Source organism: Camelus bactrianus, chromosome 14 (assembly GCF_048773025.1).
Source record: "Camelus bactrianus isolate YW-2024 breed Bactrian camel chromosome 14, ASM4877302v1, whole genome shotgun sequence".
Classification (NCBI taxonomy): Eukaryota; Metazoa; Chordata; class Mammalia; order Artiodactyla; family Camelidae; genus Camelus; species Camelus bactrianus.
In genome coordinates, this window is record NC_133552.1 from 63,758,352 (window position 1) to 63,775,013 (window position 16,662).

The window sequence follows — 16,662 nt, forward strand, 5'->3', positions numbered from 1 at the left end:
GCGCCAGGGCTTCCTGGGACGTGTAGTTCGCGCCAGGACTAGCGGAAATCCCGCAGGCTTTATCATCTTTCACTCTTTTATTTACTTTCCGGTCAGGGGACAAATAAATAGTAGATGCCCGATAGAGGGGCACAGCTGAGATTTAAAAAAAAAAAACTGTCACCATATCCTCCACTCGTGCAGAGGGCAGGTATAAAACACGATGAAAGGGAGGGGTTATCAATGATATCTGACGATCGGTCGCCCGGCACAGCCGTCAGGGCACTGTCCCCGCGCGCTCCGATGGGACGAGAGACGCCAGCCCCAGGGTAACCGGAGGCGTGTCGCGGGCCGCGCGCTCGAAGCTGTGATTTCGAATCGGTGCCGGGCTCCGCCGTGGCAGCAGCAACCCGATCCCACCAGACAGGCCAGAGGTACACCGAGCTGTGGGCAGGGGCCGAGGTGGCGGCCAGCGGCAGTGCGCCCTGAGCGATGGGCCCTCCGCCCGGCACCGGGGCGCCGCGGGCCCGGCCTGCAGCCGCAGCCTGCTCTCCGCGCCGCCAACGCCGCCTGCGCGGCTGTGGCCCTGGCCTCTCCGGAGCCCGGTGGCCTTCCGAACGGATGCCACTGCGTGGGTGCCCATCCTCCCGGGGAAAAGTAGGGTGAAGAGCTGGGCCGCATGGTGGAAGGAGGCGCTAGGGAGAGAAGGGACGAGTCGTCTCAGGAACAAAGCCCGATGGGGGGGGGGGGTTGGGCGCGGATATTGGTGGCTCTCGCCCGGTGCCAGTGTCCACGCCACACTCGGCAGGGCCTGGCCCCAGAGCGCGTGGAGGCCGTCCCCCTCGCCCCTGCCCGCTCCCCCGGGGCCAGCGCGGTCACAGGACGGGTCACGATCGTACTTGGAGCCCCCTGCTCCCTTTCCCTCCTTCTCTCGACCTTGCCAGCTGCCTCTAAAACTCTGATGGGCGGGTGGCACCGCCAGCCACAACAGGCCTGGCGGGGAGAAGGAGGCAAGGGGGCGTTTCTCGACTGTTTTCTTTTTGGCAATTGTCATTAGTAATGGTTTCAACTCGTGCCTTCAACAGCTTGAATCGGGGGCGTCCCCGGGCCCTCGGGCGAGTTGGAGGCGGACGCCCGCCGTCCTCCGCCGGCTCGCTCTCCCCGCGAACTCCGGCTTTCCTCCGGGCGGGAGGAGGGGCCGGGAGGACCTGCTACAGGGACGCGGGGACGCGCGGTACTCGGGAGGGCGCGCGGGCCCGGGACCGCCGAGCGGCGCGGGCAGGGGGCGCCGCCGCGCTCCTTCCTCTCCGCCGGCGCCTCCTCCGCACACCGCGGCCAAGCGCGGCGGGGACCGGCCTGCGCGACTGCGGCCTGGGTCCCGGCGGCCTCCGAGCCCGCGGCGCCGCGAGCTTCGCTGAGGAAGGCGGTGGGGACGCCGCTCGCCTGCCCCGGAGCCTGGGCTCGACGCCGGCCGGTGCGCGGGAGGACCCCGGGATCCTTCGTAGGCCGGCGCCCCTGCCTGGGAAAGGGGCTCAGGTCTGCCCGAGGAAGGGGTCTGGAGGGCGTGGGGAGGGGTCTGGTGGGGAAGGACCGAGGTCAGACCCGGTGGGGCTTAGCCCGTCTGGCCTTCCGGGACATACTCCATTCTTAGTAAGTCCTTACCTGCCCTTGCGGCTCAGCGGCCTTCCGTGCAGAATATAGATCTTAATAGTTGTCAATAGTGGAAGGTTTTACTGAAGAGACTTTTTAAGATGTTTCGTTCTCTAAGCAAACTTGATGCTTAAAAGTAAGGGTTTAAAATATAACCAGAGAAGAATGCAACCTAGGCCATGAATATTGGCCTTACAGATGTTTTACGGGAACAGTTCATCCCAGTGACTTAAAAATCGTTACTCCAGCGGGACACTTAAAGCTGCGCACAGTTAACCAAGACTTATGTTGCTTTTGATAGAATATTATGAGTAAATTATTAAATTGAGCCTTAGATCCTGCAATCGTTCTTATTAGTAAATCTTAATATAGCATCGCCTCACTTACTGGCACAGATGACAACCAGGGAGGAGAAAAAGAGTCCCCTTGGCTAAAACTCCAGCTCTTGATGTAAGGCCACTCCTGGGAAGCCCTCCTGGAATTTAGGCTCCTAATCCTGGTCCTACAATAATGCCTGGCATGATGCGGGTACTTAAAAATATTTGTTGATGAGACAGAGTTCTGCAAATCCTGGGCCCTGGGGGATACAGTAGGCAGGAAAACCAGGCTTAGAGGAGGCAGACATTTATCTCACACACACGCATAATGTAGAGATGCACCCTGGTAAGACTTGTGAAGGAAAGGTGCTGAGTTTGTAGAGGGTGACCTGGCCTAGTTGGAGGAGCAGAGAAAACGTCCCCCTTAAAGTGACATTTGAGCTGCTCTGAAGGATAATGGGGATTCACTAAATAAAGGAAGGAAAATGGGAGGAGGCCGTATTCAGAGAATGGAAAGGTAGTCAATGGGGAGAGGAGAGTGAGGTGCAGGTTAAGAGAGAGATCAGGGCCACGCAAGGAGTTGGCTTTTTGTCCCAGGATCAGAGGGTTTTAGGCAGGAAAGTTATACGATCATATACGTGTATGAGGTTTACTTTCCAAATTCTACCCGCAAGTCAGGTTAGAAATGTCAACTCACAGGAGTGGGTGAGGAGCTAGGAGTGTGAATGGGATTGGAAGTGGTTCATAAAAATGGGGACAAAAGGAGGTACAAGATGTGACCAAATGATGAGATTTGGAGGCCATTTAGTGGCGGTGCAAACTGCCCCTCTGTACTTCGGCATCTCCTGAGGCTGTGATTACAACATAATGCAGTCATGGGCGTCTGCAATGATTCTGTAATCAGTAATGACTTGTGCTTCGTCCCTTTTAAGAAGCCCCAAGGATGCAGTAAGACCAGTGCTCTTGGCCTCCTGGAGCCCCCAGTGCCGTGGGGAGAAGAGACATGGATCAGACAGATAATAAGGAAAGGAAATAAGCATCAGCGGTGTTTGGGTCATGGGGTTTGGATAGTTTTCCTTTTCTGTGTTTGGCTTTTGGTATTTTGCAATATTCTGTAATTTGTTTTACTTAGGTGATAAAATTTATAAATATTAGATACATTTTTAAGAGAAATTTCTATAAACAGTGGTTCAGATGAGAAAGTTTTCGTACAGCTCCAAGTTTGCTCTTGGCTTTAACTGAAAATCGACATAAAAACATACCCTTTGGTTGATGAGCTTCGGTTTTTTTTTTTGTTTTTTTTTTTTTGGTAAAAATGCAACCAAAGAAATCATTCTCATTTAGTGACCTTTATTTATTTATTTATTTATAATTTTTTTGGTGGTGGTGGAGGTATAGTGACCGTTCTTTAAAAGCAAACAAGCCCCAAACACACACAAACAAAACTTGTTAAACTTTTTATTAGTCAAGTACTATGTTCTTTCGTGTCTCTAGCATCCAGGACACTCAGCCCTACCTACCTTTTATACACAAATGCAGTGATTTCCCTTTCCCCGTGTTTCGGGGAAGAATATTCTCCTATATATGTTCCAAATTAGCATCCTTCAAAAACCCCAATGCTGCCGTGCAGAGAGCTGGTCCCACATGCCAAATTCCATTTAATCTGAGGAAGGACACCATCAAAAGTGGAAACTAAGCTTGAGATGAAGAGATAAACAGGGCAGGGCCTGGAACATTTCTGTCTCCCTCCCACCAGACTAACTCTAGTACCCTTTGTTCACTGCCCCTTCCCGGACCCTGTGCTGTCGTGCCCCACCCTGCAGCCACCCACACGACCCCAAGGCCAGGAATAAGACCTACCTCTAGCTACGGACTCCTCAGAAAAGCCGAGTCTGGCCTGTACAACCTCTAGTACGGAGCTCCTCTCTGAATCTTCCTGGACGGTCACCACCACACCAGAGGTGAGGAGGAAGGACAAAGCATAGAAGCTTCCTGTCCAGAGACCCCTCCCCCTGCTCGTAGGATTTCCAGGCCAAAAAGAAAAGGAAAATTTCCCAAGTGAGCCCACGGTGGGGTCCACCTTGGGTGGTGAAGCTCTTGCCAAACCAGCCCTCCTCCTGCCGACAACTATACCTTCTGCCAAAGTACTGCAAAATCACCACCTGAGGGTTTGAATAGAGAAAAGCATTCTTTAAAAATGAAAAGGAAATCTTTTCTGGGACTTGTGGAGCCCTCCTTGTCTGGAGCTCTGTTCCATACATGACCCAAAGGACAGGAGGTACCTCTCCCGGTTTCTCCTCCCGGACTGAGGGTAACCAGGGCCCCCGGGGGAGTCACCTTCTGGTATTTCTCATCACCTCCCTCAAGGTTTTTGTCATTCAGTATTTGAATGATAGGTTTTATGTAGTCATTTTCCTGTCATCTGTGAAAATTATTCTCGTTTCTAATTTTTTCAGTGAGCGAACGGGCAGAGAGATTCACTGGGAAAAGTCAAACTGGTCAGCCAGGGTGGGTTTGATCTCTTACGTGCTGCTCTGTTGCAAGAGCCCTGAGGCCAGCTCACCCGGCCAGCCGGGCACCTCCGTGCCACCTGCGGGGGTTTGGTTCTCCAAGGTCTTCCTTTTGTATAAATCTTCATCTTCCTCGAATGACCTCTGTTGCCATTAAACTTTTCTTCGTTTTCTTTTGCAAAGGAAATCAGTGTATACTAGAAACTCACTTTTTCCTGAGGCTGGTCGGAAGTTCATTACTGCTAGGTATAGTCAATTGTGGGGATGAATGCACAGCTTTCTTGAGATATAATTCATGCACAATACAATTCTCCTATTTAAAGTGTATAATTTAGTGGCTTTTAGTATATTCACAGAGTTGTGCTTTCATCATCACAGTCAGTTACAGAATATTTTCATTACTCCAAAAGAAGCCAGCCCGCTTCTGCCTCCCAGCCCTAGGTAATCACTGGTCTCATTTTTGTCACTACAGATTCACTTACTCTGAACATTTCATATAAATGGAATTCAACCTTTCTGATCCTTTGTGACTGACTTCCTTCACCTAGAATAATGCTTTCACGGTTCACCCATGTTGTAACTTGCATCAGTATTTTGTTTCTTTTTATTGCCCAGTGATAATCCATTGTATGGATATACTACCTTTTATTTATCCCGTCATCAATTGGTGGACATTGGGTTGTTTCCATTGTTTTAGCTTTTATGAGTAATGCTGCTAGGAACATTTGTGTGGACATATGTCTTCATTTCTCTTAGGTATATTCCTAGGAGTGAAATTACTGGATCCTATGGTAACTCCATGTATAACGTTTAAGGAACTGTTTTCCAGAGTCACTGGACCATTTTGCATTTCCACCAGCAGCGTATGAGGGTTTCAATATCTCCACGTCCTCTACAATCTTTGTTATTATCTGTCTTTTTGATGAGAGCTGTCCTGGTGAACATGAGGTGTATCTTTTTGTGGTTTTGATGTGCATTTCCATGATAGCTTTTCATGCTGAACATCTTTTTTATGTGCTTATTGATCATTTCTACACTGTCTTTGGAGAAGTGGCTACTCAAATATTTTGCCCATTTTAAAAATGAGTTATTTGTCTTTTTTGTTATCCTAAAGCATCATTTTAAAATAATAAGGCAGAGGGTCAGTGATCATGACTTAAGTGTATAGTAGTTGTAAAATAAAATATTTATTGAATGAGGCATATATGGAAACCCTTGAAATATTTTTTAGGGCTTTTGGAGCGTCTGGTGGGTCGTTGATCTTTCCTTCTCCTCCCTCTTTTCTTAGGAGCCCATTTGGCAGCTCTCACGTGTTTTGTAGAACGCTGTGAACAACCACCAGAGTTGTTTTTCAAGAAATAGAACGAGTGGCAGCTTCTTCCTCGTAACAGAACTTTCATTGTTGCCTTCAATGCCTAACGTTGCAGAAACAGAAAGGACAAACGATTCTGGAAATGGTGAGCACAAATCTGAGAGAAGGTCTCCTGAAGAGAATCTGCAAGGTGCCGTCCAGTCCTTCTGCCCTCGTGCCTCAGGAGAACGCTTGGGTCCCAAAGGAGATGGTCATTATCCGTGGAGCTGTCCGGTGACCCACACTCGGGAGAAAATCTATGCCATCTGCTCAGACTATGCCTTTCTCAACCAGGCCACCTCAATCTATAAAACTCCCAATCCACCCCGCCCTTCTTGCCTCCCTGATAGTATCTCTTTATCTGTGGGAAATAATTCCTCCAGATACACGAGTCTCCCAACCAGTACATCGGAAATCATCTACAATGAAGAAAATAGCTTGGAAAACTTATCCAACAGCCTGGGCAAGCTACCTCTCGCGTGGGAAATTGATAAATCTGAATTTGATGGGGTGACCACGAATTTGAAACACAAATCAGGTAAGGAAGGAGCCATGGCATTCACGTGTGAAAGTAAGGAAAGGACAAGCAGTGTATCTTGTTAGAACTTGCCGTTCAATGTATTTTCTTTTCATAATACCAAGCAAGGGATAGCACTACCATGTTGTTTGTTACTGTAGTTAAAAAAAAAAAATCTTGGACATAGGACATTTAGTTCATTAATGTGTTGCCACTGGAACCTTCAGACATAACCCTTGCTTTTAGAGAGCTTTGAAAAAAAATCTAAGAATGCTGTAAAATGCAAGTATTACAGTTAAGTTTGCCGTATCTTAGAAATGGTTAATGAGGTGGCTAGAGTAACATACTACTATTTCATAGTTTTACAGGGATGTGAATTCATTTTTCCCAGTTACACATCTGGTTTTCTTTTCTACTCTATAACATTTAGGTTTTTCTGTTGTTAAAAATTTTAAACAGTCAGCAAGTTCTCCAGGTACCGCTGAGTAGGTTGTGTACTGCACAATTTAAGAGGGTGCAGGGTATAACCTTCACAATTGCAAAGTGGTGATTCTGGAGCAGGCACTAATGCTCTCCATGTCTTCCTTTTGAACTCACAGAAATTTTATGAGGTAGGTACTATTGTCTTTATAGGTGAAGAAATTGAGGCATAAGTTGCTTGGGTAAACTTGCACTGCTAGTAAGAGGCAGAAGTGGGGTTTGCACTTCACTGCTAGTCTTGTCTGATCATTTTGTAAAACCTCCATCCATCTACTCACTCATGTGCAAAATCGACTTGTTTCATGGAATATTATATAAATACGTAATTCTTGGGGTGTCGGGGGCTGTTCACTTTGTGTCTCTTTTTATGGGCGATTGGTCTATAATTTTTTTTCGCAGTGTCTATACAGATTTCCTAAAACATGTTGGGAAGTATTCTCTTCTGTTTTCTGAGGGGTTTTCAGAGGGGTATTAAAAATCTCTATGATTATGGAGTTGCCTTGATTCTCATCAATTCTGTCAAAGTTTACTTTGTCCATTTCATCTACGTTGTCAAGGCGTTGACAGAAAGTTGTTTCTAACAGTTCCCTTTATTAACGCGTGGAGGGTCTTTAGTGATAAATACCTTTTCATACCTGATGCTGGTGATTTAGGTTCTTTTTTTTTTCCTAGCTGGGGTTTTATCAGTTTTATTTGTCTTTTCAAACAACCAGCTTTTAGCTTTGCTTATTTTCTCAATTGTCTGTTTTCCATTTCATTGATATATGCTCTTTATCATTTTGTTCCTTCTACCTACTTTGGGTTTACTTTGTTCTTCATTTTCTAACCTCTTGATTCAGGACTTTTTTACTATAAGTGTTAAATGCTCTAAATTGCTCACTGAGTACTGTGTTAACTTCAGTCCACAATTTTAATACACTTTATTTTTATTATCATTTAATTTGATGTATTTTCTAATTCCCTTGTGATTTCTTCTTTGAGACATGCATTATTTAGAAGTATGCTATGTAATTTCCAGGTATTTAGGGTTTTTCTAAGTATTGATTTCTAATTTAATTCCACTGTGGACAGAGGACCTATGACCTCAGTCTTTTTAAATGTACTGAGACTTGTTTCATGAGCCAGCACATGGTCTCCATTGCTGAATGTTCCACATGCACTTGAAAAGAAGGCGCATTCTGGAATTGTGGGGTGTAGTGTTTTATAGTTATTTACGGGGTCAAAGCATATGAAAATGTTGCTCACATCTTCTGTGTCGCTACCTAATTTTTGTCTTGTTCCATCAACTGCTGAAAATAAAGTGCTGAAAGTCTCCAACTATGATTATGGACTTGTCTTTTCTCCATTTAATTGTGTTGATTTTTTTTTGTCTTTTCAATATATTTTTATTGAAGTATAGTCAGTTTACAAAGTTGCGTCAATTTCTGGTGCACAGCACAACGCTTCCATCATACATGAACATACACAGATTTGTTTTCATATTCTTTTTCACCATAGGTTACCACAAGATATTGAATATAGTACCCTGTGCTACACAGTATGAACTTGTTGTTTATCTATTTCATATACATTAATTACTATCTACAAATCTAATTGTGTTGCTTTTTGTTTCATGTAATTTGAAGCCTTGTTGTTAGGTGTGTATACATTTATGATTTTTATTTCTTCTTGATGAATTAACCTTTTTATCATTATGGAGCATCCCTCATTATTCCTGGCAATATTTCTTTTTCTGAAAGCTACTTTGTTTGATATTAGTTAACAGTTGGTATAGCTACTCCAGCTTTCTTCTGACTAATGTTTTCACTTTTGTCTCTGTTTTGTCTGGTTCTCAATTTCCTGTCCCGCAAGAGGTAACCACTGTTATTTGTCTTATGTGTCTTTTGGAGAATGTGTGTGTGTACACACATGTATGTAGACATATGTACATAGGTTCATACTCACACTGAACGGAGACTTTGTTTTCCATTCTGGCTCCTGGTGCTGAAGTTGCATTTTTTTTTTTAAAGTTGCATTTTAATAATGTACTTGTGTGCATCCTTCTTAATCCACTTTGCAGTCTCTGTCGGCCTGGAGATATTTTTAAACATCGCGTCATCGGATTATTGGATCCACTGCTTTTACTTTCTCAACAGGGTTTCATTAATGTGGTTTTATTGTTTTATAGAAAGGATTCATTTTCTGGAAAGTGGTCTGGTTAAATATTTTACTGTTGGTAATTCGATTTTCTAGAGGTGGCTAAACGTTTTGTGACTGATTCTTTTACCAGCTAAGTGACTAGTTCAGGAATTGGAATACAAGAGCCGGATTGGAGAGAGCATTCATGGTTGTTTAAATTTGCTTTTATTCTCTCTCTCTTTAAGGCAGGGGAGGGTATTCTTGCAGATACATGTATTTCTTCAGTATGTTTGCAAATATCATTTTTAGACCGAGTGGCAGTTACTTTTAAGTTTTGTTGCCTACTTAGATGTATTGCCTTGGAAGCTTACTTCATCTTACTTCATTTTGTACTCTTGTATTTTAGGCAATGTAAAGAAACAAACTTCTAAGAAAAAAACTTCAGATAAGAAAGGAAGACATCAAAGGGAATGGCCTCAGTATTCTCCTCTTGAGGATATTAAGCAGCGGAAAGTATTAGACCTCAGACGATGGTAATCTCTAAAAATCGACTTTTTATTTTTATTTTTTTTTACTTAACCACAATACCACTGTCATACCTAGTGAAGTTAACAACATTTCCTGAGTATCTAATTTCCAGGCTAAATTAAGATTTCCCAGAGTTTTTTGGAAATGTCTTCACACTTGGTTGTTCAAAGTGGGACGCACAATGAACCATGTACTGTGTTTGCTTTCTGTGGCCTCAACATCTCTTTTAAACTGGAACTGTCTCCACTCGACCCTCCCCTGATTGGTCTGGTTTTTTTCCTGCTAGTTGTTTGCATTATTCGTATAACCTCAGTACATATAAACTGAAAGTTAGAAGCTTGGTTAGATTCTGGGTGAGCAGTTTTGGCGAGAATACTGCCTCGGTGGCCCCGTGTCCTTCATACTGCATCCCATCGGAAGCTATATTGTGTCTGGTCGTCTGATCTTAGAGATCCCAAGAGTGATTACTGGATTAGGGTGTTGACAGCTTTAGCCAACATTGTCAAGTTATTTTTTTCCTCAGCAATCATCAAGTAATCAGTGGGGTGACAGTGGCAGCAGGCAAACATCCAGGTCTGCATCAGCCTTTCACCTGTGGTTTAAGCCAAACTCATTGATGACCCCTGCCTGAATCCTGTTATAAAATGGTGATAGTTCGGAATCCCATCCTTTCTTCTGCCTTTGTGAACTGGCATTCTTTTAAGAAGAAGATCTTTCACTTACCAACTGGGACTATTTGGTTACCTTAAGATATATTTCCTTTTCTAAAGAAAAAAATGTTTAATTCATGATAGTTTTTAAGTATTACTAATCTATGGTTTGAGGTTTTACAAGTTCTTTTGTGTGAGGTTTTAGAAATTTTAGATGTTTTCACTTATTTAATAAATAGTGGACCCTTTGCTGTGGGTTGAGAATACAGAGATAAACAAAACACCGTCTTTGTTGAGAAGAGGGGAGAATGTAAAATATCTCAGGAAATTTGTCAGATAAATTGACACCTAGCATGAGTGGAGGTGTGAATGAATAACCAACATCAGGGGAGGCAGTGGTCACCAGAAGGCTTCTCTGAGGACTGGGGTCTTAAGAGAGGAAATCTGAGAGGATGAAGGGTCTAAGGGTCTTTGAACGGATGCTAGCAACGTGTCCGGTAGGTTGGCAGTGAATTGCAGGGAAGGTGGTGACTGCAAAAGGGGAAACATGGGCCACACACGTCCTGATTTCAAAACATATTACAAAGCTACAGTAACCAAGACAGTGTGGTACTGGCATAAAGACAGACATGTAGACCAATGGAACAGAATAGAACTCAGAAATAAAAAATCATGTAAACAGGCAAATCATCTCCTGCAAGTGTGCCAACACCACAGGATGGGGAAAAAGACAGTCTTCAGAAAATGGTGCTGGGAAAAGTGGATATTCTCATGCAAAAGAATGAAGTTGGACCCTAACTTCACATCATACACAAAAGTTGACTCAAAAAAGATTAAAGACATATATGTAAGACCTAAAACTTTAAAACTCCTAGAAGAACACGTAGGGGAAAAGCATCATGGCATTGGGTTTCGCAGTGATTTCTAGAGTATGACTCCAAAAGCACAGGTAACAAAAGCAAACATAGACAAAGGGGGCCATGTCAAACTTAAACACTTGGTGCGTCGGAGAAAACAATCAGCAAAGTGAAAAGGCAGCCTATGAAGTGGGGGAAAGCATTTGCAGATCATACATCAGATAAAGGCTCAATATGCAGAATATATAAAGAACTCCTACAACTGAAGTTGCAGATAATCATATATGTAGCTCATCTAGGCATTTACCTTGCAATTTTAGTCTTTGGTATCTAGATTTATCTGTCTTTAATTTTTTTCCATTGGTTTAGGTAACATCTACTTTAACTTGTAGTTAGTCATACTTAATCATCTTTTTTAAAATGCATGATTTATTGTTGTTAGACATTTATCATGTGTTTAATAAATATACTTTAAACGTACTAAATACACTAATAGTATGTAATGTACTAAGTATACTACTAATAAAAATACTTTAAATGAATAAAGATTTTACCTTGATTTACATGATCAAAGTTTTCATTATGTTAACGCTCTCAGTTATCATGAGTGCTTTATTTCTATATGCATATTTTGTGTCCATTCAAGTGAAGAAAACAGTCTTTTGTTTTCTCAGGTACTGCATAAGCCGACCACAATATAAGACGTCTTGTGGTATCTCCTCATTAATTTCTTGCTGGAATTTCTTATACAGCACAATGGGAGCTGGAAAGTAAGTATGTTCATTGATTGGAGTCCCTAAACTCCAAAGTTTATTTGGTGTTGCTTTTTCTATAATGGAAGATTTTAAAGAAGAAGAGATTTTTCATTAACTGGGGGGAAAAAAACTGTTGTGTTTTGTTATAGCCTTTTAACTAAAATATATGCATACATTCTTTCTGATAAAATAAAAATTAAAAATATGACTAAAATTGTTTGCAGATCAAACAGCCATAGTAGCAGTGAGACGGGTCATATTTGCATGTGATTGGAATTGTGAAATGAAAGGCGGTGTTTCTTTTGCAGTCTTCCAGCTATCACCCAAGAAGAAGCTTTACATATTTTGGGCTTTCAACCCCCATTTGAAGATATTAGGTTTGGCCCTTTCACCGGAAATACAACACTTATGAGGTACAAAGCCCTCACTTAGAAGCCATACCTTATTTCTAGTTCTGCAAAAGAATAATGCAGTAGATGTATGTGCATTGATAGTAAACCATGTGTCCAGCTGTTTGCACCCAAGCGCTGGTAGATATGCCAGACGTGGGCTCTGCCTGAATTTTTCTGGAATTGAAATAGTGCCTTCTTTGTTAGGGAACTGTTGCTGTGAGCAAATCTCCTTGTTATTTTCAGGTGGTTTAGACAAATTAATGACCACTTCCACGTAAAAGGATGCTCGTATGTTCTATATAAGCCTCACGGGAAGAACAAAACAGCTGGAGAAACTGGTAGGTAAACAGATAGATTTACACACACACACACACACACACACACACACACATATATGCCTTACGATCCATCTCAAAGACTGGTTTTGATTCATAGGACCTGATGTAAACCCTGAACACAGTCTATCACTCTTTGTCTAAGGGGAAATCATAATAAATAATAGTAGTATGTAAGGTACTTTTCCATATACTGTTAAGTATTTTTAGCTCTTCTCATCTTTGCATGTAGAACTTTTAAACCTTCAAGGCATGTCATAAACACTGCCTTAACGCATTGTATTGTTTGGGTCTTGGGAGCTGTGTGTGTGTGGGTGTGTGCACCTGCGTGTATGAGCTTGCCTGCTACTAAAACTCTTCCAAGAAGCAGCATGGAATTTGCAGTTCTTCCTGAAAGGGGATGCAGGGATTTTAGAATATTGGACGTTGGACCTGCAAAATAATGTATAACAATAGGACAATGGACTGTGAAAGAGACAGAGTTCTATTATAGACTCGTCTTGGTTATAACAGAGAGTAATGGAGTTGATCCTAAGGATTGTTTTGGTTACATGCTAGTTAAATAATTTGCATTATTTGGCAATTTCTGCTTTTAAAATTTCACAATAATCTTTTGACATTACAGTCAGAAATCTATAATACAGTGTTAAAGAAAATTTTATTCTGATACTTGTTAAAAGGTAAGGAAGACTTTATTCAAGACTGTTGTAATGGGGTACTGGATGTGAGGGGGAGATCAGGCTCAACCCCAAATACAACAAAGATGGTTGGGAATTTATAGCCAACTAGCAGAGTGAGGGGTTCAGTGGATGGAAAATTATTAATAGGAGACATCAGGGGTAAGGGGATTCTTGCTAAAGTGTTTGCACAGGATTCTTGTAACAGGCAGGCCAAGGGCTTAGACATCGAGGGTGAAGGACTAGGACCTTAATCAGATATCAGGGGTAGGGGAGTCCCTCTAAACTGTCTTCAGCAGGATTCTTGCTAAAACTGGACTCAGCAAGAAGTCCAAGATGGAAGGCTAGTTGGGAAGGGGCTCAGAGATGCCCAATTGAGGTTTGGTCAAGCAGAGAGTCTTTGTCAGTAGAGGGTATATGGTTTACTAAGAGCAAAGACTGTGCATAGAGTGGGTGTGCTTCTGTTGCCCTTTATCATGTGTATCAAGTTGGTGATGAGTCAGGCAAGCTTGGAGTTCACATGTTGGTTTCGCACATACTGGTTTTGTAACCTTGAACAAGGCACTTAGACACTTCGCTTACTGAGTCTAGCATAGACCTTGTCTCCGTATTTTTACCCACCCCATAGGGTCACTGTGAAGATAAAAGGAGACATATTTGTACTACACTTAGCTCCTTGCTTGACACAGAGTAAGGACTCCATAAGTGTTAGCTTTATTCTTACTGACTGAATTCTGTGCGCTTGCAGGGGGCCTGTCTCTGTGGAAAGAGCAGCTTTAAATGGTGTGTCAGTAATTGTTTTTCTTCTTTCCAGTGAGGCTGTCAACACACCTTTCTCAATAATTGATCAGGCAGTTAAAAACTAAGGAAGGCTGTACTTTCCAACATACATCAGCCTTTTTCATTTGAGGAATAGGATAAACAACCTATTCCCTGACTCTTCCCCTCTTTTTTTTAGGGAGGAGGAGAGGAATGGTTGCTGTAATTTCTTCAAATAAATTTTAATACTGTATTTCCCCAGTTTTATTCCTGTTTTCATTTTCCCTGTTACAATATGTGACTCCTCACTGTCTCTTTGTCTGTGTATTTTCTGAAGGATGATTGATCTGCCTCCTTCTTGGAATATTCTTATCTTCCTCTTCAGTAATGAGTGCTCCCTCATGGGCCCTGCCTTATCTCTGATGCTCGGATTCCTCTTAATTCTTGTAGTACTGATTGTTTGCATCTGTGGTTTGGCATTTGGCCTGTGCAGCCTGATATTATGTTGCATCTTTTTAATGTGTCTGCCCAGCTCCTTGACCGATAGGGACTGCCCTCAGTAGTGTTTTGATTCTGTGTGATGTCCCCTGACCTTGCACCTGTGACCCTGGGACTTCTGACTGTATTCAGAGGGAGGAGTGGTACATAGGTCAAACAGAAGTCTTTTCTGTTCCCTCTCATTGTGGAAGAAATGGTTGCAGAGATGGACTGTTCTCATTTATCTGGGATATTCAGTAGTGAGAACCCTTGCCAGCTGTTGCAGTGCATTTAAAAAATACTTTGTCTCTTTTTTTGGTTTAGATTATTTTTATGGGCTATTAGGCTTGTTTTCCACAAAATTTTACACTTTCCTGGGGAATTACACTTCTTTGATTTCATAATTCCCTGGTGCTGGTGGACATGCTTATTTCTAGTGGGACTTCAGTGAATGCAAACTGAGCCCACTCATGAAATCAAAATGAAATTCAGGGATTTTGGTAAAATGAACTGATTTGACTATTGATATGAGTTGAAGTAATTTTTTTAGCGCTTCATAGTAAAAGTTTGTGCCAGAAGTTGTCTACAATAGCTTCAAACTGTTGGTTCACTTTTTATTACTCACTTTCTATTTTATTATTCAGGTAACTTCAAACTGTTGGTTTCCTTAGACATCACTCAATGTCTGAGCCCTTGGTCAAGCTGCCAACATTTGTGCCAGGGATGTCTAGATTCATTTTTTTAAAATTTTTTATTGATTTATAATCATTTTACAATGTTGTGTCAAATTCCAGTGTAGAGCACAATTTTTCAGTCATACGTGAACATATATATATTCATTGAGACATTGTTTTCTCTGTGAGCTACCATAAGACCTTGTATATATTTCCCTGTACTATACAGTTTAATCTTGTTAGATTCATTTGTTTTTAATAGCTAGCTTGAAATGTATTTCATTTAAAAAAAATTGGGGGGGGGTAATTAGGTTTTTCGTTTGTTTGCTTATTTATTTATTTTTAGGGGAAGTACTGGGGATTGAACCCAAGACCTCCTGCATGCTAAGCATGCTCTCTACCACTGAGCTAGACCCTCCCCCATGTATTTAATTTGTATTCTTCTATTTGGTTTTGTAACTTCTATTTGCTCAACAGAGAATAGTTTCCTCTGCCCTGTCCTGACATACCTCGTGTATGTCCCCCCGGGGCCATTGCTACCAGCTAACTCCAGTGTCTTAGTGAGTCTTGGGTGGACTATGTGTTAATATCCTGTTTTCCTCATCCTCTGGTTTTCTCCAAGTCATATTAGGCACAAGGCCAGAAAAATCTTTTTGACGTGCAGTGCTAATATACCCCTTTTGACTTTGGGAGCTCTCTAGTGCTTGCTTAAAGCATAAACTCCTTGGCATCGTTCCAGGCCAGTACACAGTGATCTTTCACTGCTGCCCTCCATGTACCAGCTGTATTTAAAAGATGTCAAGGGAGTAAGAGCCCGGCAGGATGATTATGTTGTGGGATTGCAGACTCTGGTTCTTGTCTTTGAAGGTATAAAAATACATTATGATAAGTTCTTCTTGAGTTCTCTGTAGTTCTTCTATAAGTGATCAGACTTAACAAGCTTAAACTCATACTAAACTAGCTCAAAGAATATCAGAGTGTTGATATATTAACTTAGAGTGAGAAATACAGTATCAAAGGCACCAGAATTCTCTCGCTGGCCGCTGAGGACATGTGTCGCTCTTCACAGCACAGCCAGGCCAGCTAATCCTGGTAGTTTTGTTCTGCTTTCTCTGCACCTTACAGGTCATGGCTCTGCATTTGGTAGTGGTTGCTTTGTCACTTAAGTTTCAGATTTTAGATCTACTCTGGTCTAGATGGAACATCGTTCTAATTTAGTTCCATCTGTAACACATTGATATGCCTTCTCCTAAATAGAATCCCTTTCTTGGATGACTCTTTTAATGTATTAAATACTGTATTTACTGTCTTTTGTTTCAGAGGGTGATCTTTTTCTGACCTTATCCTGAAATTCGGGGGGTGCCCTCCGGTAGGCCTCTCCACACTAACCATGGTACCCTGTATTCCAAACTGGACTGTGTGCTGTTCCTTGAGTGTATCCCTCTCCTCCAGTGAGTCTGTTTTCTCCTTACGCTCTTTCCTCTGTCCAGATTGTTGAAATCCTGCCAGTTTATTAAGTTCTGTCTCTGATGCCACCCCCTCCTTGATTCCTCGAACCTATGTACTCTTTCTCTGTGGAATTCCATCCTTTTTTGTGGCACTGTCGTACTCCACCCTGTATTGAAGGTACTTGTTG

General features: G+C 42.4%; 1 protein-coding gene across 10 annotated transcripts in view; it reads left to right on the forward strand.

Annotated features, from left to right (window-relative positions):
* The first annotated feature begins 42 nt into the window (after window positions 1-42).
* Window positions 43-16,662, forward strand: part of BIVM (basic, immunoglobulin-like variable motif containing) — a 54,984-nt gene continuing 38,364 nt past the window's right edge. The window contains exons 1-7 of one of the 10 annotated variants that reach the window (XM_074378507.1): window positions 103-413; window positions 3,770-3,907; window positions 5,745-6,345; window positions 9,329-9,455; window positions 11,632-11,727; window positions 12,021-12,125; window positions 12,348-12,442. In XM_074378507.1, the coding sequence (XP_074234608.1) occupies window positions 5,868-6,345; window positions 9,329-9,455; window positions 11,632-11,727; window positions 12,021-12,125; window positions 12,348-12,442 (901 nt within the window). In that variant the 5' untranslated portion in view covers window positions 103-413; window positions 3,770-3,907; window positions 5,745-5,867. Of the gene's footprint in view, window positions 414-456; window positions 611-711; window positions 1,516-1,556; window positions 3,908-4,432; window positions 4,455-5,744; window positions 6,346-9,328; window positions 9,456-11,631; window positions 11,728-12,020; window positions 12,126-12,347; window positions 12,443-16,662 lie in introns of those variants that run through there. The other 9 variants (XM_074378502.1, XM_074378508.1, XM_074378509.1 and 6 more) reach the window with 9 other exon arrangements.